General features: G+C 50.1%; 1 protein-coding gene across 2 annotated transcripts; it reads right to left on the bottom strand.

Annotated features, from left to right (window-relative positions):
• Nucleotides 1–365: 365 nt before the first annotated feature.
• On the bottom strand, nt 366–24,931 carry ADPGK (ADP dependent glucokinase). Of its 2 annotated transcripts, none has more exons than XM_045516896.2 (7): nt 24,615–24,931; nt 17,884–18,109; nt 14,164–14,226; nt 8,388–8,508; nt 4,854–5,050; nt 4,162–4,260; nt 366–1,888 (listed from the first exon to the last, which is right to left on the bottom strand). In XM_045516896.2, exons 1-7 carry the CDS (start codon nt 24,845–24,847, stop codon nt 1,334–1,336), a joined length of 1,494 nt encoding a protein of 497 aa, XP_045372852.1. In that variant the 5' UTR covers nt 24,848–24,931; the 3' UTR covers nt 366–1,333. The 2 variants fall into 2 exon arrangements, with proteins under 2 accessions (XP_045372852.1, XP_010953599.1); XM_010955297.3 differs by having other exon boundaries at nt 366–1,885.
• Between the last annotated feature and the right edge of the window lie 518 nt (nt 24,932–25,449).

The raw sequence follows: 25,449 nt of genomic DNA, 5'->3' as shown, positions 1-25,449 counted from the left end.
AGAAGCTGCTGCTGTGAGCCCAGCGTGAATGACCCCTGACTGGAGCGGGCCTGCCACCAGCCGCCACCAGCTGCCACCAGCTGCACTGCTCTGAACAGAGAAAGGCGCACCACCCTGTTTCAAACTGCTGGTTCACACTGGCCTGGCTACCTGACCCTGGTGTCTTCTGTCACTTTAAAGCAGAGGACAGACCTAGAACTGACTCAGTGTGAGGGGCCACCTCACCCAGTGATGGGAAGACAAGATAATCAGACATCTCAAGAGCAGAGGAACACATAAGGTGCGAGTCAAGATCAAAGTGTTTGTTATTTTTCCTGGCCCTAGAGTTGTGGCAGAAATAAAATCAACCGCAAAGAGACTTAGGGTTCTTCAAGTGTAAGTTGTTTTAATATATTTAAAAGCACGCTGAAGTCCCCTGATTTATAAAAAATAAATACATAACATGACAAATTTTTTCATGATCCTGGGGCTCTTTTGAGGTCAGACTCTAATGGATGTGATGTGTCAACATAAAACACGCATGATGTTACACACCCAGAAGCACATTCCAGTTGTAGAAGTAAATTCCTTCAAGGATCAGAATGGCCGTGGACCAGTCTTTACTGCAGAAAGCAGGTCCAGGGCTGGGCGGTGAGGCTGGGCCCAGGCACAGCAGCCCCCGACCAGCCAGACTGCGGTTAAGGAGCCAGGGCAGGAAGGCGCAGCCCTCCGCCCCAGCGCTGCCCTGCGGGCTAGCCAGGCTTTTAAACTGCAGAGTGACCGGCTCACCGCCTCCCCTGCGGCTCTGAAGCACAGGAGGGACCATTCTGTCCTGAGTCTGAGGGCAGAAGGCTGAGAGGTGCGCTCATTAACTATGTTCATGATTAACACTGAATGGAAATCACGATCCTGCTACGGCGCAGAGCTGGGGGGTGCGTGCACGCACCCGGGCTCTGCGGGGCACGGGCTGGGGGCGGCGTGCACCGCGGCTGGGGCCGGGGCAGTGCTCTCTCCAGCCGACGTGCTCTCGAGGGGCCAGCAAGCCTGGCCTAAAATACCTGAAGACGGGACTTGGGAATCAAGGTTTTAACGCCTATAACACATAACGTAAAAACAAACACAAAAATACAGTCTTGCTGGGAGATAGCTGAACTCTGATTAAAGCCTGCAGTGCTCGTGTAGCGCGGGCAGGCCGGAATGTGTCTGGCAGGGTTTTGTCTGCTGCTTCTTTGGCTGTCTTTCTGTCAGATCTAGAAACGGTCTGACGCCCTCAGTCCTATCCTCCAAACCGCCGAGCTCCCGTCATTCTGAGGTCGGCGAGTTCTCCTTCAGAAAAACGGCCCGCGCTGAGGCCCTAGTGCTGAGGGTGAGCTTCCGAGTAGAAGAGCCCTTCGGCCGAGATGGCGTCTCCGAGGCCCACGGTTCGCACAGGATCCTGACACACCAGCACGGGTGTGAAGTGGAAGGACACGCCATCCCGGTGCCACTCCACCACCGGCTCGCTCGGGTTCAGCACGACCCTGGAGCCGGCCTCCGAACGCGAGGTGGTGAACTCGCGGGGCGCCCTCAGGGACACCCGGCGGGTGTCTATGGTCTCTGTCGCGCAGGCCTGGGTCCCGGCCACGCGAGCTCCTGCCGCCACGGCCGCCAGCTGGTTGGCCCAGTGTCCGTCCACGGTGGCCAGGATGTGGTAGGCCAGCGTGTGGAAGTGGATCCTGGTGAGGTCGGAGGCTCTGCTTTCGCTCCTCCCGTGCTCCTTCAAGATCCAGAAGAGGATGTCACTGACCACGCCCACATCAGGAACTCCGTTCCAGGAGGACAGAGAGGAGTGAGGGCCAGACGCCGACTGGCTAAGAAATAACAGCTCCTGTTCATTCAGCCCCAGGGAAGCCACGGCGGGAAAGACCTGCTAACAAAAACGAAACGGGCGTCTCTTTCTGACGGACACCCAGCGCCTAGGCCGCCTCGGACACAGCCAGCGACGGGAGTCAGAGAAGCAAGGCGGGGCACAGCTCTCTTCCCAACCAGAGACTCTGGGCCCGAGGTCTGCGGGGGGCAAGTGACAGACGCAGGCCACTGTCTGGCTGTTGCACCTCTACTCCCGCCCCCGCCGTCACTCCCGATAAGCTGGAACGCGGCAGTGACGCTGCTCTAGAGCCAGCCTTGTGTTCCGTGCCGCCGGGAGACCCAGGCAGGGGCGCACACACTTCCTTTCTTCCCGTGGTGCCCAGCTGCTGCCCCTGTGCACAGAGCAGACCCCGTCACCGCTGACCCGCCATTCCTGAAGGCCAGCAGGCGTTACACCAGGACGGGGGTGGCCCACAGCCAGGGTCACAGCATTCCCTGCATGCGACGCCAAGCAGCAAGGAGAATGGCTTCATGTCAGATGTAAACTTCGGAAGCAGGCGTGGTCAGGAAGATCGTGGTTAGTAGTGACACCGTGGGGGAAAGCGCCCCAGACAGGAGCCGTGGTTTTCTTCTATCTTGAGGGGAACCGCCCCACCTCACCCTCTCTTCTTACTTAGCACTTCCTGCCTTAGAGCCAGGGACCTGCACGAGGTGAATGTTTGTGCAAGAGACGAGCCCCTCTGCTTGCAGCTGGGGGTGTGTGTGTGCACGTGTGTGTACTTAATGTGACAGCACTGCCGTCCAGTGTGTGCCCTGCCAGGCGCAGGGCTAACGGCTCTTTTCCCCTTTCTTCCTACTGTCACCCTCTGAGGGGAGGAGAGATGTCCCCACTGTACAGGTAAGCGGACCAAGGCTTAGAAAGGTTATGCACGTGATTAGACAGAACATAAAACAAAAATGGCTTTTTAAAGAAGTGAAAAAAGTAACCTCAGAAAGAGAAATGCAAGTAAAACTATACTGAAAAATGCTAGGAACAAACCCAAATGTAAAGCATGGCCTTTGAATGACAACATGTTGGTGCGGGCTGGCCGGGAGCTCTGCGTCCTGCTCACTCCTGCTGTGACGCACTAGGAAGTCAAGTCCATTAAAATACACGTGTATATTCTGAGATGCCACTTTTCAACTGTCAGATAATTAAGAGAGCACGGTTTTAATCACACTCCAGTGGCAAGGGTATGAGGAAAGCCAGCCCTTGTCAAGAATTCTAGAGGCAGCAAATTGGTACAGTTCCCACGGGTGGCAATCCGGCAGCATCAGACTCACGCCCCGACCCGGCAGCTGCAGCGCCGAGCACGCGCTGTGCGTCTGTGCCCGCTCCCGGCGCGGCGCGCGCAGAGCCCCCCGCTGCAGGAGGGGAGGGGGCCGCAGGGCAGGGCGGCAAGCGCCCGGCGAGGAGGGCTCCCCCCACACCTCCTTCCTCTCACCGCGCGGCAGCCCAGGGACTGAGGGCCTCTCCACGCGGTCACAGAGGCCTCCACAGTGCACCCAGCGAAGAAGAGCAAGGCGTGCAGCAGTGCATTCAGTATGCTAAGCTATCTTTGGGCAAAAAGGGATAAAAATACAAGGATCTGTTGCCGTATCTGTTCACGGACGTACACAGCGCCTCTGGCGGGATCAGGCAGAGCTAGTCAGGAGGTTCCTAACGGTGGGTACAGGGGCAGCAGGAAGGGAGGCTGTGCTGTGTATCTTTTAACATTTTTGGAGTTTTGAACCATGGGAATATATTACCCATTAAAGAGGCTGAATAACAATGCAATGAAAGCTTAAGTGGCTTTTGCCCAAGTTCGTACAGCTAGCGGGAGGCAGAGCTGGCATTCCAACCCCGATTCCTGAAGTCTGTGCTCGTAAGCATCGCGCTCTTGGATTGACCGGATCGCTGCTGCTGCCCCAAAGCAGGAGCTGAGCACCCGGGGCTGAAGGTGAAGGAGTGGCGCTCCCCCCAGGTCCCCCTTCTCTGAGCTTCCTGAGGTTCACCTGGAAGCATCCTGGCTGTGCTCTCAGTTTTCTCCTTTGAGCTCTACTGCAGAAAGCACCCACTTCAACTGCTCCATTCCAGGAGAAACACGCCCCAGGAACCACCCGTTACATGGCCCTGTTTCTAACCTGCAGGAGACCATTCCGGAACAGTCTTGGCTCCTTCCTTGGGTCTCAGGGACCGAGGTCTGAGTGATGTGACATGCACACCTCAGTGGCCTGGCCCCTGAGCCCGAACAGCTGGCCCCACCAGACAAGGGTGCTTCTCTGCAAAGCGCCCCGAGGGCCAGGGAGGGTTACCTGATGCACAATGCTGCTCATGAGCTCCCTGTTGGTCATGCTGGCCAGCTCCAGGTGGACTGGAACTCCGGTGGGGATGTCAGAAATGGAGGTTACAACCTGTGGAGACAAGAGGACAGCACCGCCGTCAGAAGCAGAAGGACGCAGAAGGACGTCAAGCAAGAGGGGAAGGAGCAGGTCCCGGGAGGCGGTGCCTCCTGCGGCCACCTTCCACGCTCCCAGCCACATGGGGACCACGGCCTCTTTGGCCGAGGGAGGCTTTTCCCAACAGGGAAAACTAGGCTCTGCAGAGGTGCAGGAGTTAAGGACTCAGCGCAAAGAGCTGCCCCGGCACCGGGGCGCGGCCGGCCTCCGCCCGGGGACCTAGCCTGAGCCGTTGGCTTCACCTGCCGCGGGAGTCTGCAGCACAGCTGATGGGAACGAGATGACACAGAGAACACACAGGACACAGACACATTCCGCAGCCTGCAGCCGCATGCGGTCTAGCAAGGAAGCAGAGGCTCAGGCCAGCTGTCCTGGCCTGTCCTGCTCAGGTGCTTCCGTGCGCGGAGGCGCACTGTGAGGCACCTCGCTGGAGGGGAGGAGGCGGGCTTCCTGCCGCAGGACCCAGCGCAGGGCAGCCCAGGCCACAAGGCAGGGACCTGCAGGAGCACGCCGGCTGCGTCCGGCGAGGTCTACAACAGCGCTGTTACCTCCAGGAGCCTCTTCTTCTGGAACTCCTTGCTTTGTCCCTCCATCATGTGCAATCCAGAGATGACCACCAGGTCTGGCTGGAACTCCTCCAGGCTGGACACAAACACCTCCAGCATATTCATGGCCCCGTTGGAGAGGTCGTGGGAGAAGATGAACCGGTTGGCGTGGGGAGCTTTTAACTGGCCCCACTCCTCCCCTAGAAAAGCCCAGTCAACACAGCGGGAAGGAAAGGAAGAGGCTTTAAGTCTCCTGGCTGTGTAGGGCTGGCGGCACCTCACTGGAGCCTGGGCTCTGGGTAGGACGGCTTCTGGCTGAGTGGACCCGGCCGCCACGGCCCCAGGGAAGCACCACGCTGTAGCCAGGACGGTGGTCAGCACAGAAACCAGCCCAAACCCCAACCCCAGCCCCACAACAGCACAGAAACACGGACAGGTGCCGCGTGCCTCTGTCCAGGGGCTGCCAAGTAGCTCCCCCCGAGTCCCAGGAAAGCCCCTCCGTCCACCAAGCTCTCAGATACAGGGCGTCTGCGCCCTTCCCCACCCCAGAGCACGACTTCCAGACACCAGTGCACGGGGCACACCACACAGGTCCCCGAGCGTGTGACCTGCTGGCTTTCCCCTGGTGTGTCCTGCCTCGCAGTGGTGCCCTGAGCACCTGTCATGTAACTAGAGCCTAAGGAGGCTGAGATTCCAAGAGTCAGGCTGATGGCGCCCTCCCTCCCTGCTGCCCACGGGCTGTCTGGGCACCTCCTCCGGCCTCTTCTCAGTGAGCTGCTCTGGAGTACCGGCCGCCCAGGACTAAGCTCACGTGTTCCTCCCTCCCTACGTGGCTGCCGACTGCTCCAGCCTGAGGGCCCTTTCACTGCTGTGAGGATCCAGAGAGTCTCCTTTACATGACTTGATGATTAGTCATTTTGCTCTGAGTGCTCTTCTTCTACTGTTTTGAATGAGTATTCAAACCTACCTTGTTACTTAATTTTTCACATTTGTGCCGCATCTCCCCTCTTTAACGGGAACTGTCTATGACCCCCACAGCCCAGGCAAGGTCCCCTGCACAGAGGGACCACCTGGCGCCCGCTAATCTGATCCCAGCAAGGATGGCCTCCCCTGGGAAGCCTTTCTGAACTCTGCTCCCCCCAAGCAGACTCGACTACAGCACGTCCTTTCCCGGGCCACCGCTGGACGCTATGCAGGACGTGGCACATGACTGTGCCATCACTTGTTCAAGAGTCCACCTCCTGCAGTGAACTGTGGGCTGAGGACAGGCCCGTGTCTTCCATCATCATCTTAGTTCTACTGCCTCACGCTGTGCCTGGCACACAGCCACGAGACCGAGTCAGCAAAAGAACAAGTGAGTAAGAGAACAGACTGATGACTCAAATGCCCACGACACAAAAAGCGTGGGTATGAATTCTAAGCCAACATTTCCCCAACTGACAAGACCCCGTACAATGGGAGAAACACGCAGCACAAGTACTCTCCACGGGGCAAGGCCTGGGGGGGGCACTCGGAGAGAAGCCGCTAAGCAGCCCTGCCTCGCGCGGCCCACGAGAGAAGAGCCACAGCGCGTTCCAGGTAAACTCGCCTCCTCAGGGGGCAAGTGAGGGAGGCAAAAATGAACAGGCTTCCGCAAGGCGAAGACAAGGAGGGCCGTGGAGAGCGGGCGCTGGCGGCTCCCGCGGGACGCAGGACTGACGGCGCGGCCCGAGAAGTGGAACGATTGAGACGCGGACGGGGTGAGCCCAGGGCGACACTCAGCCCCCCTCTGTTCTCGCAAAGCTCTGAAGCTGTTTCCTTAAGTGATCCCTTCTCTCAATTCATGCCCCTGCCCTTCAGTCAGTAAGGCAGCAACGCCTGCGCAGTGACTCAAGGACCCCAGGCCGAAGCCGGAAAACCAGCTTCTCCGGGAGCTCTGGCCGGAGGGAGGAAAGCGCTGCCGAGCCCCCATGGGGTGGACTCATCTAGGCCAGAGAGACGCTGGGGACGGGTTTCCGTTAAGAGAGCTGACCCGAGGGCTGGCTGCTGCCACCAGACCAGGTTCCCTCTAGGGACCAAGGAAGACGCACATCAAGTCTGGTGGGAGGCCATGGCTTTGTGCTGAGAAAATGAGGCGGAGAAAAGGAAGACTGAAGTGGGAGCTCGTAAACCCAAGACGAGACAGGCCCCTTTCAAGGTAAGCTGGGTCGTAACCACACACAAGGCACCGCTGTCAAACACAAACAGCGGAGTCCTGGTGAAGACACGAGTGTCTCGACTCTGTCGTCACCAGGGACCAGGTGCGAGCGCCGACGGCGCCGAAGGAGAGGAAGCTGGAACCGGGGCAGCAGCCCTGCTAAGGCACACACACCTTCGGCCACTCCGGGCCCTTCCAGCCAGCAGTCTTGTTCTTGCCTTTCATTTAAGCAGCTCACTGTGTTAAACACACTGACCTCTCAGTCCTCACCACCACCTGCAGGCAGCAAGAACCAGCATTCTGATTTCCTGCCTGGGGACACTAAAACTGAGGATCGTTAAATGGGAACTGCCCACTCTGACGTTCTGTCTAATTTTCAGACCCTGCCCTCCTAACTTCCTCATTCCAGTAAGCACCCAAAAGAGAACCAGAAACAAGAAACAACTGCTTTTTTGTGCTTGGAGGAAGGCATAATTTTTAAGATGCACCATTATTTCCTATCTAACATGAGAGTTAACTACTCTAGAAGGTGAGGCTCTTAATCAGCTGATTTGGAAGCAATTCACAGACGCATATTAACTAAGTACTGCTTTTAGGTACCAATTAGTCTGTTTAGGTGTCTGAGTCTTTAACTTGAATAAACAATACGTTGAATCAGAAATTCAAGAGTCTGAGTTCTGAGCAGGGAACAGACACAACAGCAAACACACAGAACCTGATAAACAGAATTAGAGTATGTGCGGGTACTTGGGACTCTTTTCAGAAATCAGACCTGTAGCCTGTACAACACACAGTCTCCTGGGGGTGGGATGGGGTGGGCCTGGAGTTGTAAGCATCGGGACATTACGTAACGGGAAATAACACCAATGCTGTTGAACACAAAACACTTCCACTCACACACCCAAGGGGAAACAAAATGCTCCAAAGGAAGCTTGCCAGAGGCCTGGCATCAGCCCTAAGCAGTTTGGAACGGTTAGCCAGAGAGGCCTGGGCCAGAGCGCAGCACAGAGCTCCGCAGGTGTTAACTGCCCTTCTCTTTCCTCAACAATCAAGAAGAGCTTCATACATGTGTGTTTAACACGTTTCCGCCTGTATTCGCGATTCCTGCTTTCCTGCGGCCCGATTTCCCTTGCATTCAGGCCCATCACGTCTGTGGACCTGGGACTCTCCTTCAGTGCAGTGACCTCCACCGCGCTCCCCCCAGACAATGGCCAGCATCAGCCCAGCAGAACCAAGGGGTCAGGAAACCTTTCATGAGACTAGAAAAGGCTCCTGCCAACTTACAAAGTGAGATTTCTAGCACAGTCACACCCCAAAGCCCCTGCCCGGTCTCACACCATTACTCACTCACTTCCTCTTACCTGCTTGATACTCTAAAATGAGGTGAAACTCGTCCACTTCCTGCAGTGACTCTGGTGGAACAAACACATTGTCATCAAGAAGTTCATGCAGCTTTGGACCAACTGGACCACAAAGAAGCACCTGCAGACGAGCAATGCAAAGTCCATCAGGAGGCCCGCCCCTTCTCCCACAGAGTCTGTACACGAGGTACACCAGGCACTTCTATTCATTTCAACAAAACACTGGAATCCAAATCCAATTTTGAAAGCTTTTGGTTTGGAGGAACGTAGTTGGGGCGTAGGCCTCTGGAGGGTATGGATACAACGTACCCAGAAATGAGAGGCGACAAGACCAAGTCACAGGTGTCAGACAGGTACCCACGCGGCTGCTGAAGCCCACGCACCCTGTGAGGGACTGAATGTCCCCTCAAGTTCCAGTGTCGAAGCCTAACTGCCAACGCGATGACAGCTGGGTAGAGTGCACAGGAGGTAAATGAGGTCATGTGGATGCGGTCCTCACTCAACAGGACTGGGGGCCTTATGAGAACAGGGAGAGAGAGCTCTCTTTCTCACTACAGCCATTAAAGAAAGGCCACGTGAGGACACACAGGGAGGCGGCCGTCTCCAAGGCAGAAGAGAGCTCTTAAGAAACCAAACCCTGCTGGAACTGTGGCCCTGGGCCTTCCAGCCTCCAGAACTGTGAGAAAATAAACGTTTGTTGTTTAAGCCATCCAGCCCATGGCACTGTGTCACCACGGCAGCCCAAGCGGGCCGAGACACACCTCGCCCACCTTCTCTCCTTACTCACACACATCCTGCACAGACAGACACGGGATGCTGTCTGTTCGAAGTCACCAGATGTAAACAACTGTTTGAATTTTACAGAAACGAGCCTCAGGACCACAGTAACCAAGTGACCTGACTTGTGGGACCAGGCTTCCGACGGTACTTGGTTGTTACGTGAACAAGAGAGTCTTCCAAATACGAGAATTAAAGAGCACTTCGATTCAGAAGTCCGGGGGGAGGTGCTCTGCAGCTTTTCCAAAACCCTTTCTTCAGCTCCACCCCGGGCCTCTCCCTGGCTGCTGCTTCCAGAAGCCATTTCACACCTGCTGCTGCTTCTGCCCAGCCAGCTCGGGGCCCCGCTCACAACCAGGCTAACAGACTCAAGACCACTGGACCACGAGGGCTTGGACCGGGATTCCAAGGAAAGTCCCCAGAGGTGAGCAACACCACTTCAGATTTAATATGCCCCCAGAAGCTTTGAAGGACATTTTTACTTGCTGATTAACTGCTCGTTTGTACAGAGGCATTTTCACATATCTAAGAAATTCCAGCTTCTGGGTGAAAACACCCTCCCGCCCCTTGCCCTGCTCCCCGTCTGTCCTGACACGTGCCCACTGTCTGACGCTCCGAAAAGTCTCACCCCTACAATTGTGTTTCTTTTCTCTAATTCTTGGCTAGAATTTCAGCTTCTGAGATGAGGTAACAAGGGCCAGATTTACCCTCCTGCCTGAAACAACAACAAAACAGATGAAATATATGAAACAATGGTTTTCAAAACATTTAGACCTGGGCAACAAAGGACAGCGATCCCTACGAAACAGGAGAAAAACTGAGCAAGCCCTACCAATGCCTTAGCAAATTACGCTAAAAGGGTTTCCAAATATCCAAAATCTGAAAGAATTCACCACCAGCAGACCTGCGCTACAAGAAACGTTAAAGGAAATCCTTCAGCTTTTTCTTATTATTTAAATGTCTTTAAAAGAGAATTAACTGTTTGAAGAAAAGTATCAACAGCACAGTATGAGATTTACAGCCCATCCAGAAGCAAAGTACATGGCAGAACAGTACGAAAAGCGATGGGGAGAGACAGAGGTACACTACTGCGCGGGTCTTCCATCCAGCTGGTGGTGAAAAGCAGACTGTGACAAGCCACAAATGAACGTTACAAAGCCCAAAGCAGCCGCTAAAGAAAAGAAGTGGCAAGATGCTCGATCTGACCCTAACCTGAGAGAGCAACAATCACGTTAGATGTAAGTAACATAACATCCCAATTTCAAGATGGTGAATGTCAAAGTGTATTAAAAAGCAAGCACCCACTACATGCTGCCCACGAGAAACACATTTTAAATATAAAGACACAAGTGGGTTAAAAGCAGAAGGATGGAAAAAGATGCACCATGATAACACCAATCAAAAGGAAGTTGGAATGGCGAATTTTAATCAAGAGATTGCATAACAAGGAATTTTATGAAATTATTTTATCTCCAGTAATGATAAAAGGGTCAATTCAGGGAGGGGACGTAACAACCCTTAACAGTTATGCATCTAATAACAGAGCTTAAAAATACACGAAGAAAAAGTTACAGGCCTGCAAGGCAAACAGACAAGACCGTAATTACAGCGAGACCCCTCTTCAGCAACTGGTCAGTAGACAGAAAAGCAGTAAGAATACAGAAGCCTTGAACATTATCAACCAGCCTGGCCTGACACTCACAGAATACTCCACCCCAAACGGCAAAACACAACATACCTCTCAGGTGTACATGGAACTGCACCAGACAGACTATATTCGAGGCCATAAAAAAGTCTGAACAAATGTGACAGGAGTGAGAGAGGCGTGGTCTCTGGCCACATGGAATTCAAGTAGAAATCAGTCATAGAAAGGTGACTGGAAACCCCCCAATATTGAAAAGCTGAACAGCACATTTCTGAGTAGTCCATAGACGGGCTTAATTAAGTGGCTCATCTCAAGAAATCAGGGAAATTTAAAACCATTTGATTTGAACAGAATGAAAATAAAAACACAACGTTTGATAAAAATGTATCAAAATCTGTGGGATAAGCGACTTACGGGGAAATTTACAGCACTGAACACTTTATGCCAGAAAACAAAGCAGGGCCAAAAATCACTGACCTCAGTTACTACTTTAAGAAACTAGAAAAAGGAGAGAAAGTCAAAGCAAATAGAAACTGATGAAATAAAAAAGAAATATAGGGAAAAAAAATCAGTGAAGCCAGGGGCAGGGAGCAGAGCTCAGTGACAGAGGCGCGCTCAGCCTGCACGAGAGCCTGCGGTCAATCCCCAGCACCTCCGTTAACAAGTTTCAAAAAAAAAAAAAAAAAAAAAATCAATGAAACTGAAAACTCATTATTATTGAAACGATCAATAAAACTGATAAACCTATAGCCAAACTGATCAAGGGAAAAAAAAAAGACATTACCAGTTTCAGGAAAGAGCGCGTGAGAACACCACTAGATTCTATAGATCTGAAAGGGATAAGGGAACATTATGATTAATTTTATGCCAAGAAATTCAACAACTCAGAAGAAATGGACAATCTCCTTGACAGGTAAAACTACCAAAGCTCACTCAAGAAACAGAAAGTCTGAATTTCTCTATATCTATTAAGTCAAAGTTGTTAAAAATCTTTCCACAGCAGAAACTTTATGCCTAGAGGGCGTCACTGGTGAACTTCACAAACATGTGAGGAAGGGATGATACCAATTCCACACAAACTCTTAAAAAAAAAAAAAAAAAAAAAAGGAATGGTTCCCAACTCATTCTGTAAGATCAGTATTACCTGGATCCCAAACCAGACAGACAAAGAAAGAAAAATACAGCCCTCATAGAAACTGATGTAAAAAATGCAAACAAAATTTTATTAAACTGAATCCAATGATACATAAAAAGGGTAACACATCAGAAGCAAGTAAGGTTTATCCCAGGGATATAAGGCTGGTTTAACATTTGAAAAATCAATGTAATTACCATACAGCAAACTAAAAACCAAAAACCACACACAGTCATCTCAACAGATGCAGAAGCAGCATTTGACAAAATCCAAGATCTACTGCAAATTCTTGGCTAAATTCCAAATATATTCCGTAAAGGCTGCTCTCTTCTGCGCTCTGGCTTCCGTTTCACCACCCTACTACTCCGCATTTGCTACACACACCAGGGTCTGTTTCTAAGACACAGCATAGCCTGGTTGTGACGAGCATGGACTCTGGAGTGAGACTACTTGGGTTCAAATCCCAGCTCCTCACTAGGTATGGGAACCGGAACAGTTTTAACTTCGTCATGCCTCATTTTTCCCACCTGCAAAATGGGGATAATAACAGACCCCCTCACAGGGCATCACAAGGATCAAATGGGTTCATATAACGTAAAGTAGTGCTCTGGACATGGAAGAACGACCTAAGTGTTAACTATTATTACTGCCTTTGGAAAACCCTGGGCCTTGATCCGTGGTGGTTCTCTGATGATCACCTGGTCCATATTGAGAAGCATTTCAGTAAGTTAAACTAAATCCCTCTGAGAGCAGTTTCAGGTGGTGAAGTCATGGCAGAGCCTGGTGTTTGAATCCTGGCTCCATCACTTACCGGCTCAGTGACCTTGGGCACATGACTCAACCTCTCTGAATCACCTTTCTTATCTTTAAAAGGGTGATAATCCTTAGTTCATCATATTATAGTGAGAGCAGAGTAACAGATACCCCTTTTCTTTCCTTAACCTCTTACCAAGGCCAGGTTTTTTGTTTTTTTTGTTTTTTTTTTTTTTAAACCAGAATGCTTTCCAGTCCCAGGGTCAGCTTCTCCAGAGACCAACAGCAAATGCTGGACCCAGAGGAGGTCAGATTGAAAGGTCCAACTAACCCAGGACTTCCAGGGCCAGAATTACTTCTCGGGGTCAAGAGGGTGGATTTTCTTAGGGACCCAGACAAATGCCCAGGCTCCTGATGGGAAGGGCCTGGCTTCTCTCTAATGAGCTAACGACTGATCCTTCCTTCTCTTCCGTCCATTTGCCAGTAATATTTCCAAAGGTCAGCCCTGGAATTTCTCATCTTCTCTGTCTGGAAGTTAATCATTATCTGTAAGGACTATAAAAAAGTGTTTCCCACCTTGTTATTTTATGAAAACTCTAATTCTTACTAAAGTGTGAAATGTTCACACTTTAATATGCTCTCCACATCTAAGCACATCCATCCCTTGAACAGTGCAGCTCCCTATGAATTTGTTCCCTCAAACTGCAGATCATTTTTAACTGAATTTCTGGATCAATCTGTGGGCTCTTATTCTGTACCCCTGACCCATATTTCTATCTGCAGGCTGGTTCCCCGAAACCAGAGGACTACCTATGGTTCCCCTTCTCTCCTGTCAGTAGCCCCATCTCTCCTGCACTTCTCCAGTTCACTTACTCCAGAATCATATTTGCTAAACCTACCTTCTTTGCCCCCCCCATGGGCTGTCCAGCACCACGTGATTCCATGTTAGAGGCTTTAGACAGAAGTCTTTCTCCTCTTCTGTCGTCTCTCATCCAAACCTCACTCATTTCACAGCAGGACAACAGTAGTCACCTCCTGGCTGGCCTCCCTCCTCAGACCTTGCCCACTTGTAGCAAAAGGTACTTAAGAACGTGGACTCTGGGGTCCTGGGTTAGAACTGTTCTGTTTCTTACTAGCTGTGAACCTCTCCATGCCTCGAGCTTCACGTGGAAAGCAAGACAGTAACAGTACTACAGCAGCACCAGAGAGCCTTGTAGGCTGTCCCGAGGATTAAAAGAGACACTTTCCGGAAAGCGCTGAAGACAACACCAGGCACACAGTAAGCACAAAGAAGCCTTCGCTGCTGCTCCTCTCCCTCCACTGCTACATTCCTAACAAGAGCCCCAGGGTCTGGCACACAGTAGGTGGTCCGTAAGTTGAATCACAGAACAGATACTCATCCTTGCCCCTAAAATTACTGAAACAGTAGTGAAAGGCACAGGTTTTAGTCTGGGAGTGTGACCTACCTTTAAATCCGAGTTGGCTGCAAACTTCTGTCCAATTAAAGCTGCGTTTCCTCCTACATAGTGCTGTGAGACAGTTCAACATTATTAGACGGCATTTTAACATAACTGTTACTCAAGCTTTATTCAATTAATTTATGGTCCATTTTCTTCCAAAAAAGGTTTGAGGTAACATTACAAGCACACATAGATAAGATTAATAAAAATGTTAACCCCATAGGTTGACAGACAATGAACTAGAAGGTTTAAAAAAAAAAAAAAAAAAGCTACCCTTGAAAATTGCCTTAATAGTAGATCAAATTTGGCCTTGAGCTTCCAAGCAGCCGAACAGATAAAGGAAACAAAAGGAAATATAACAAGTATGAATAGACCTTATCTTCTGCACTGTCTTCCTTCTAAAGTGAGTATATGATCATGTTACTCTCCTCCTGAAAAATCATTCGATACTACAGTGAACTAAAGTCCATCTCATTTATTTCATTTTTAAATTGAAGTACAGTTGGTGTATATTATATATATTACAGGTATACAATATAATAAAGGTTATACCCATTTATAGTCATTATAAATTATTCCCTGTATTCCCCACGTTGTACATACATCCTTGGAGCTTATTTTATACTCGATAGTTTGTACCTCTCAGTCACCTACCCCTATCTTGTCCCTCCCCTGCCACCCCTCCCCGGTAACCACTAGTTTGTTCTCTTTTATCTGTGAGTCTGCTTCTTTTTTTGTTATATTCACTAGTTTGTTTTACTTTTTAGATTCCACATATAAGTGATTTCATACAGTATTTATATCATATATTTCCTGTCTTATTTCACTGTCATAATACCCTCAAAGTTCATCCATGTTACTGCAAATGGCAAAATTTCATTCTTTTTTTAATGGCTGAGTAGTATTCCATTATATCTATCTATTATATATATATATGTGTGTGTGTGTATATATATATATATATATATATATATATAAAATGTGTACACACACACACACACACACACACAGAGTCTTCTTTATCCAATCTTCTGTTGATGGACACTTAAGCTGCTTCCATATCTGGGCAATTGTAAATAATGATGCTATGAATGTTTGGGTGCATCTATCTTTTCAAATTAGTGTTAAAATTCAACTCTTAAGTGAGGCATACAGGCCCTCTTTCTGTCCCCGGCTTTCCTGTCCACCTCCATCTCCTGCCCTGCCTCCACACCATGGTCGCAGCTCTCGGTCTGCCTTCCTCTGTCTCCGTGCTGCTTCCTTTGATGAGCATACCTCCTGCTCCTCATGCATCGGTAAGTCCTTGATGGCGTCTCAAGAATCAGCTGCAGAGTCACCTCTTCGGCAGCGTCTTCTATTGCCCTTGTCCCATGGCCACCTCTGCCTCCACGCACCCCCCACCCCCTACAGGATTAGACCCCTTGCTACTCGCCACACCTCTACCCAGGAGAAGCTCTCCTGCGGCCCCTGTCCACTTGCACTGGTGTCATCTGAGGACATGTTTAGCTCCTTCGGGGCGGGGACAGTCTTACAGTAAGTGCTCAGTAAATGTCTGCTGCTAAATTTTGAGAAAGGAAGAAACACACTGATGCATCAGGAGATGTAAAAGCTCTCCTGGGAGTAAATTCCAACGGTAATGGGCTCTAACAGAGGACAAAGTTTTCTCCTAAACACCGCATCTCTCAGCTGAGGCCCTAGAGGGGGAGAGCAGGTAACTCCAGGCCAGTGTTCCACGTTGCTAAGGATGCATTCACGTGCTCGGGAAACCTGCCAAGCAGGAAATCAGGCTGATGCTGTCATGAGAGTTCAGAGACCTCGTCAACAGCCTTGCCTGGGAGGAGGGCTGCTGCCTCACCTCCCGGCCCTCAGCCCCAGCAGAGGCACAGGCTACGTAAGCCAATTCTAGACGCTAGACATCACTTTCAGGTGGGACAGTAACGGCCTTCTGTAGATAAATTTTAAACTTTCTGTGACATACAGGCTGAAATTTGGCCTTATAGCATGTTAAACTTAATTTAACTATGATGGCTGGAAGAATGTACTAAAAATCTTGGAGAAAACATTAAGATGCTATGAAGTGGATTTTAGAGTTTTCATATAATAATTATTACTAACTACTGTTTATCAATCAATCTGTCTTACAGTTTAAGGGAATTTGAAAAGGTATGAAATGAAGTGTCACCCTAATGGAAGATAAGTATAACACATTTTAAGTTTTACAATGTTAAGAAATAATTTGGATGCTGTAAAAGCTAGATAAAATTTCTGTAGAAAAAATGTTTACATTATGAAACAAAAGGCAGGATCAAGGCAGAAGAGAACAGAACAGAAATCAAATTAGCAGTTTAAATGCCACGATCATGAAGACTGCTAAGCAGCAGACTTGTCATCATGTTAGTACTATCAAGGTTCTTTCAGAAAGACCAGAATCTCACTCCTGAGCTCAGCTGTCAAGATGACTGTAACTGAAATTTCAGCAGCTTGCGTCTCTGTCAGAAACTCAGCTGGGTGGTGCCCGTGCTGCCTGTTCCCACGGGCAGCTTCAAAGGGAACAAAACAATGTACAATCACTTTAATGGCTATCAAAGTAAGTGGCCATAAAGAATGGCCTGTGAAAGGTACCAAATAAAAACGGCATTAAGAGCTTCCCCAACAAGAAGCACATCCAGACTGGGGTGACCAAAGGGAGATTTAGGTAAGACGGGTGGGGCGGGGAGATGCTCAGACAGACAACACTTGGCCTCAGAAGGCGTGCGAGCCTCGAGGAGGCGTGTGGGCTGTGCAGGGCCTTGGGCTTTGTTTATGATCACCAGGTGGGCATGGGGACCCCTACGGTCTGCCTCTGACAGGTTCTACCTATCAGTGGTTCTCAGAACAACAGCATCAACATAGCCAGCATCAGCAGGGAACTTGCTGGGTAAGTTCCCGGGTTCACCCCCCAGGTGCTGAATCAGCAACTCTGGGAGCGCGGCCCAGGAACCTGCGTTTCAATACCCATCCAAGCGATTCTGGTCACACTCAGGTCTGAGAGCCACCGGCCCAGACAAGAGGTTCTCAACCGGGGGACTCTGCATCCCTCTCTCCCCGACTCTGGGAGCATCGGACCAGGTCAGGAGACGTTTTTAACTGTCAAGGCTGGGGAAGCGGGGGAGTGTGACTGTCATCTAGTGGACAGAGGCCACAGGTGCTGCTGAACATCTTACAATGTGCAAGACAGCCCCCACAACAAAGAATTATCCAGCCCCAAGTGTCAGCAGTGCTGAGGGAACCTTGCTCTGGACCAGCAGAGCAGAGGGGAGGACCCAGCTCCCCGTCTCCCAGGCCGAGCCTAGAACCAGTTCTCCGTGGGTGTGGCCTTGTTCTGCTCAGGAAGGACCCAGCCATGCTAAGATTACAGCAATACCCAAACAAGTTAGGAGTAGAAATTTTTCTTATCTTAAGCTTGGGAAACATACTAAAAGAGCAATATAATGGATAACCCAGGAACAAAATTTTAGCAAAGATGCTTCATAACTGCTGGCTGAATTGAAATGACTAGAAATAGGAGAGTTAAAGGAAGGTCAGATACACGGTTCTACAGAAAGAGAAAACATTGCAGAACAAATTCCCAACAGTCACCCTCTTGGGCAAACTGGAGAGAAACACTGCTTGGTCGCGTCTTGAAACCATACAAACAAGGTGTCTTTCCCACCCTAGCTTAATTCACCCCTGGTGAACTGAACAGACCTGGGCTCCTGGGAACTCCGATGCAACCTGGGCGATGTCTTGGAAAGCTTCCTTATCGCTGAAGAAGCGCTCAGCGGCTGCTCCCTTCCCCATGAAGTGAAGGAAGGCTTCCTCCAGGTCATTCCTTGAATGCAGTACCGAGTGGTCCTCGCCACTCCCAGGGTTCAGGCCGAGTGCCTGCAGGAGCTTCACCCCTGACAGCACTACATCCACACACGCATTGACTCTGCAAGGAAGGAGGGAAGAGTGTGAAAGAGGCAGGAGCACCAGGGCAGTGCCTCTACACTGAGCAACAGGGAAACACTCCAGAGGCCTCGGCTCAGAGAAACAGACGAAGTGGGCCTCAGACCTGAACTGGAAAGCAAACAGCATATGGCAGAGGACAGCTGCTTTATCTGTACGTTTCTTAAGATGAGAACACAGGGCTCTTCGCGACCGTCTGGCACACGTTGACGCTAGCTACAAAGAGACAAGACAGGTGCTCAGCACCTCAGAACGAAGCTATCATGGTAACACAAACAGCCCCTTGAGAAAATGCGGCAGAGCCAGATGTCTGGATTCACCCTGGCTGTGTGACTTAGGAGTCGCTTTAATTTCTCTGTCTCAGTCTCCTCATGTATAAAATGGTGTGATGTGAGTACATAACTCACAGGGCCACTGTGAAGATCAAATAAGTTAGCACACGCTTAGGAACACTGCTTGCTGCAGAGTAAGGAAAACAAAAGTTTTGGTCAAAAGCCACTTTCCCTCTAAAGACACATCAGGGTGGCGGCAAAGTACACTAAGTACCTAAACGTCTAAATACTCCCTGTTGAAACCCTTAGAGCTGAGTAGCACCTTATAGATTCAGGTGCACCTGAAGCCTGGTGACAACTCATCACTTGGCAGGTGTTCACTGGACGCTCCATGAACTTTAAAAGGCTGGTAAAAAGCCAGTGGTTGGCTCTACAGACATCATAAAGTGCACACTAAGGTTGTCTAGCATGGCCTCTCCTATGTGTGCATGGAAAAGTTCTGGCTTACATTTTCAGTGTTTCTCTGCTAAAAGTCATCCCTTAAAAGAGAAGTTCAAATGCTTTGAAACCAGAAGGTAAACTCATCAATAAAGAAGGCTCAATGGACTGGACTGTAGTGTAAAATAAATAGCTACAAGGTTTCCCTTCTAGTCTCCTTTAAAAATCTCCTGATCACAAATCATTAATGTGGTGAACTCTAAGATGAGGAATAAGATTGGGGTAAGGAAGAGGAATTTTATTTTTCATTACACAGATTTTAATTTTTACAAGCATGCATTACTTTTAGAACTCAAATAATTTTTTAAAGGTTCCCATGTCAGCCAGATATTATTTATATCATTCGGGCAAGGAAGAGAGACATCCCTCCTCGTGGCACAAAATGACTGCATCCTCACCGTAAGGACTCTTGTAACTTCCTCCCCTGTGATCTCAAGTTTTTGAAAAGGGTTTTGCCTACCACACAGCATTTAAATACTCAAATGTTCTTAATCTTTTAAAGTCAAACGCACATGTAATTACTCTGGCCAACTGGAAAAGCATATCTAAGAGTGCGTATGCCTTTCAGCACGCAGAACACATTGACATGCACGTGGCAGGTGATTAATATGTTTAAAACATATTCCTTTCGCAGCCTTACATGATAACCAAACACATCGTGTAAACCGGTCTCAATCCCACGTCACAGAGCATGCTCTATCTCTACTGAATGCAACATTCCATGCCTGAAGGGTAGGATCTTAACAGGAATACAGGTCACCCTGCTCTCAGACGCCAGCAGGTGCCCGAGTTTCACAGTGAGAGTTTGGGCAGCTGAGGGCGGTGCTACTCCCACCGAGCGGCCCCACCCAGAGAAGGTGCTTAGGTGGACCTGGGTCCTGGGTCTGGAGAGCAAAAGCTCAGAATATATTTAAAAGGAATATACCCACACCTGGAAACGACTTCAGCAAACACATCACTTCATATCTAGTTCTGTTGAGACCTTAAACAGAGTTTGATTCTTTAAAGGTGAGGCTGCAGGAGGTGAAGTTCGCAAAGTTACTAAAAAACAAAACTGAAAGGAGCAACGTTCAGCGTATTTTGCAGCACAAAAGACAAAAACCGAGAACTGATTTTGAGTTACAACAATGTAACTACCACAGGAACGTTTTCCATCTCCCACTTAATCCTGTCATGAATACTAAGGGAAAATAAACAATCTTAGGAGAAAACTTATTTGGTAGCTTTTTATAATAAAAAAAAAGACCACTGAACACCTACTATGGGCCGGATACCAAACAAAGTACTGTTATGTGTGCTTTCTGGTTATGTTTTACATTACTGCAGCCAGAACGAGACTCTTTCTCTGTGCTTACTTCAACTCAACAGCACACTAAAATGTAAACAAGCCCGTTACCTAAGGTGTTTTATCATCAGGGAAAATAAAGGGGGAGGGGAGTGAACAAAAGAACCAGAAGGGAAAAATTACGCTCATGTGACATGTAGGCAGAACGTCACAGTTCAGTAAGAAATGTGTAAAAGGTTGCAATGCGGGCTTGGAGAAAACAGACACAGGTGAAGCAACTGGAAAACAGAACAAGGCACCAGAGGCCGATGCCCAAACACGCGGCTCTGTGGGCGGCCAAGAGGGCGCCGTGGGCCGGGCTGCCGGGCGTTTCACAGAGACCTGCGGGGTGGGGTGGGTGGGGAGGGAGGACAGTCTATCCTCCCAGGTTACAAATTCCTTAAAGACAAGGATGGTGGTTCTTATCACCTCCCTTCTGTTTCATCAACTGTAAAATTGTTTCCTAAGGTTCTCTCCAGCTTTCGCACTATACCTGAGAGATTATGAGAGTTAATCGTAATCACTGTAGAGAAGAAAACCCAAGAGGGCAGGAGCCACGGTCCCGGGGCCGCGCCCTGGGTGGTGCTCTGAACAGAGAAAGACGGTGGGCATTTTCGGAGACCACACCAAGTGGACAGGGAAGTTAGTCATCACTGCTTTCATCTGAGAAAAGGCTGGGGGTTAACTGCCATTCCAAAGGCCATACCTGGAGAAGCCTGAATTCAAACCCAGACTTATCTGATACTGAAGCCCACACAGGGAGCACACACAGCAAAGATGTGGGCCTTGTGTCTGGACACAACAAGAACACTGAAGAGAAGAGAGAGTCTGAGCAGGGGAGAGGAGCAAGACAGGTTTCAAAAGTATGGGGGAGAAAACGCTAGGGTGAGGGGTCCCTCATTCACTCAGTGAGCCTGAGGACCAGTGTCGGATTCTGAAGCAAGGAAGGCAGCACGCGTTTTAGAAAGATGTGGCTGTGGGCTCCCCACTGACCATCTTCTTGAAACCCCTCCTGTCCTTTACTTCTCGCCCTCACATGCTGGTGCTCCTGGACACCCGCCCCGCACCCCCCATTTACCTTTCCTTTTTGTCCTCTTCCTGGGTGATGCTGTCCAGTCTCTGGCTTCAACCTAAGTGCTGGCACCGCCAAGGTCTGCGACCCTGCTCCTCAGCACGCGCCTGCGCTCCAGTCTTTCGCTGTCGGCACCTGCCTTCAGCAGCTCTGATGGTGGCTCAGCTCCCTCTAAAATCCCACAGGAATGTACATTTCCCCTGCCCCGAAACCCAAACGGCCGCCTTCCACCACAGACTTGTTCCTTTTTCTTCACCTCTCAACAATGTGTCATGAACTTGGAGCCAGGATGGGTTTAAGCTGCACCTCTGGCATTTGATAGGGTGATCTTGAGCAAACCAATGTTTCCAAGCCCCAGTTTACTCTCTGTGAAAACTGGATGATCTGTATCTGCTCATATGAGTTTGTCATAAGATCCCCAATACTAAAAACCTGTCATTTCTGACTGCCTCCATTTACTCTAGCACACCCAACCTGTCATCAAATCTCACCTGTTTAGCACCATTGCCAAACAAGCTCGACGGGCTCCTAATTACTGTCAGGGTCTCAAGACCTTCCTCTTTCTGAATCACATTAGATTGTGTGTTTTGAGTGTGTGAAAGAGAGAGTGAATATACGTGTGTGCATGTGTGCGTTCTCCTGAAAGGTCAAACTACAACCCACCCCCATGAGATTCTGGTACGAGCGCCAGACCCACCTACTCCTTGCACATTCCCATCTTTAGGCTGAAAATCCCTTTGGGTAATGAGAAATGCTGGTAAGAATGGGTGTCTGTTACCCACAAAAATAATGCCAAGCCTTAGACATGAGGCAAACAGGTCAGAAACACTGCTCAAATTTCACATCCCCACCAGTTTTTCTCTGCAAAGAACTTAGCATCATTTACCTTATAAACCTTTATGGCCTTCCCATCACCTACCCCGATATAAAAGGCTCCTTTCAGTATCATCTCCTGACTCCACTCTACCATAAGGTCCTTGCCCTAAACACAGGGCCAACCTGCTATTCCCACCCAAGCCACATACTTTTTCATATTTGGTTCTCTCTGTCTAGGTGGGATTATTCCCTCACCTTCTTGTGGAGAAATTCTATTTTTTCTCCAGGGTCTGTCCCATGCAAGTCACTATTGCAGAATATATTTTCCAAGATGGCCACAAGATGCCCCTTCCCACACGGTCTTTTTACAATGTGGGGCCGACATTCCTCCCATCCAGGTGTGTTCTATGTCCCCCTCCCTTAAAACCATTTGGACCTGAGACTATGGTAGAAAGGACACTGTGTGCTTCTAAGGTTAGGTCATAAAAGGCATTAATTAATCCTTCTGCCTGGCCCTCGGGGGGCATTCCCTCTCCGAACCCAGTCACCCTGCTGAGAGAAAGCTAATAAGCTACATAGAGAAACCACGTGTAGGCGTTCAAGTGAAACCACAGCTGAGGCTGTAGCTGACAACCACAATCAACCCTTTAGATGACTCCAGTCCCAGCCATCCTCTGCCTGAAATCGCACAAAACCCCAAGTGAGAACTGCCTAGCCGAGCCCAACAGAACCTCAGAATCATGAGAATAAAATGACCATTGTTTTAAGCTACTAAGTTTTAGAGCGATTTGCGATGGAGCAGTAATAAATGGAATGTCACCTTCTCAGATGGAGCGCTTCCTGAACCCCATCCTGGGAAGAATCAGCAATTCTTCTTTGGGACACAGGCTACCTTGTTCCAACCCCTAGTTTAGCAAAGCACTTTTCATACATATTATGGCCAGCCCTGGGTCCTCCTCTCTCCCAATTCATATGCTGAAGTCCTAATCACAAAGGTCACTGCATTTGGAGGAGGTGATTAAGGTCAAATGAGGCATTATCTAATGAGTGTCGGTTTAAGAAGTAGAAGTGAAACCAGAAGTGCACATGAACAGAGGAAAGGCCACAGCAGTACACAGTAAGAAGGCAGCCATCTGCAAGCCCAGAAGAGAGGACTTGATCTTGAACTATCAGCCTCTAGAATTGCGAGAAAATAAATGTGCTCACCCAGTCTGTGGTATCCTGTTATGATAGCCAAGCAGGCTAATACAATAATGAATATATCTGTTTCCAACAAATGAGTCTGGGACCTTGCTTCATCCATCCCTGTATCCTCAGAACCTAGCACAGACCTGACACATACCACGTAGTTGATGAGTATTTGTTGAATGAATGCGCACAAAGCCAGGGAGAACAATTATGAAGCTGATAAGGATGCAGGTGAAAGGGCTTGAACTTAAACGAGGAGATTAAAGAAGATACACCTGAAGAAACAATAAAAGTGCTAATCGATTTAACAAATACTAGCTAACATCTGGTGTCTGCTCTTGAAAGCAGACACCATGCTAAATAACATGGATTATTTCATTTAATCTTCAGGATCTTTGCTCTACCTTGCTCCTCCTGTCCCAATACTCACAGGAACTAGTAGAATACTTGCAGAATAAAAGGCCTGCTTTTGTATAGTGCTTTTGAGGTGACGGCAAGTCATGCAAGTAGAACTGAGAGAGGGACTGAAGTTAGTGTGAAGGGAATAATGACACGCTGGAGAGGAAGACAAAGAAAGGAGGCTCTGTGATTTGGTAAACTCCTAAACATGCAATGTCACTGAGGTCAAGGGAAGAAAAGAGTGTTAAGGATAAGGAAGTGCTTAACGCGTGGAAGGCTGCAGAGAGCTGACAGTGAAGATTTAAAAAGGCACCTGAATATGAAAATCAACAAGTCTCCGGTGAGCTCTGAGAAGTTTCAGCAGAATGGTGGTCTCCAGGCTACGGCGTTACGGAAGAGGAAACAAGGTGTAAAGAAATAAACTCGGTAGCTAAAGGCAGCGACCACTCCTTCAAGTAGTTCAGAAGCAAGAGGAAGAAGAGTGTTGCAAAAACGGTAAGACCAAGCATCTCTGACTGCAAGAGAGCAGCGGCCAAAGGAGCAGTGACTGGAACGAAGGAGGCTCGAACTCTGTCAGGCTGAGCGGGATTTGCAAGAGACTATTAGGTTGGTTCTGCGGAGACGAGAGAAGGGGGCAGGTCCTACCGAGACGGGAAAAGGGTGCAGGGGCCAGCCGAGAGGAGTAATTCTGGTGAGTCCCCGCAGCAGTGACGAACCGGGCTCGTCCCAGACGTCCGGCGCTTCTCGCCAAGGAGGCAGCGTGGACACCAGCGCCGAGGGGCCTCCCGGGGACCTCTGGGAACCCGTCTCCGCGCTGGCGCTACCTCCCAGCTCCCAAGCCGCCTGGAGGCTACAGTTCTTGGCCCGGAGACCCGCAGCACCCGCACCTCCTGGTGAGGCAGGCCCCGAAGGCACTCACCCCACCGCCACGCGGCGCCAGCGCCGGGCCGGTCTCACGATGAGCGCTTCCCAGGCGGCCGCCAACCGGCTCTCAGGGGAGACGGGTCCCAGGGGCGCAGGCGCGGGCCCCAGCTGCAGCGAGCTCCACAGAGAGCGCAGCGCCGACCCCGGCAGCTGCGGCTCCAGCAGGAAGACGCAGCCCACTGCCAGCGCCAGGAAGCCGGCGTACGCCGCGCCGCGCCACAGCGCCATGGGGACGGAGGCGCGCGAGCCGCGGAGTACAGCTCCTCTCCCCGCCCGCGACTCTTCCGGGCTCCGCGCGCGCCGACGTCGACACGCGCGTCACGTCACGCCGGCGCGCCGCGGTCCCCGGGGGGCGGGGCGACGGGCGTGGGCGGGGCCGCTAGCCCCTTGCCAGCTTCCAACTCCTGGCCCGTTTGTGGAGGACGTGGTGCCGATCCCGGCGCAGTTCCTCTTCCCGGAACTCCAGCCGTATCCCAGAATAGAGGGGCAAGGATACGTTAGTTTTCCCCGTAAGACCAAACAGACGGATTTTGAAGAAGCGGGCAAACCTCACGTTGATCTTTGAGCCAGTCTGTGTCCCATGTGAGCTGCGCCTGCAGTTCCTCTGAGGGGCACAAGTCACACCCCCTCTGTTTTAATCTGTCCCTCCGCCCGTCTGTCCATCCTCCGTCGTTTACTAAGCTCATCTTTCAGGCCCGGGGCTTGGCGTTCCTCGGAGGAATCAGATGGCGGCAGTGCTACTGTGAGCCCTTGGGACACGCGTGGTAGGGAGACTGTCCCTTCGGAGGGTGGCCAAGACCTGTAGCCGCTCGGGGCCTCTGCCGAGACTG

The sequence above is a fragment of the Camelus bactrianus genome, chromosome 27 (assembly GCF_048773025.1).
Source record: "Camelus bactrianus isolate YW-2024 breed Bactrian camel chromosome 27, ASM4877302v1, whole genome shotgun sequence".
Taxonomy (NCBI): domain Eukaryota; kingdom Metazoa; phylum Chordata; class Mammalia; order Artiodactyla; family Camelidae; genus Camelus; species Camelus bactrianus.
Note: the sequence above shows the minus strand (reverse complement) of the source record. Positions and strands in the feature narration are given on the sequence as shown.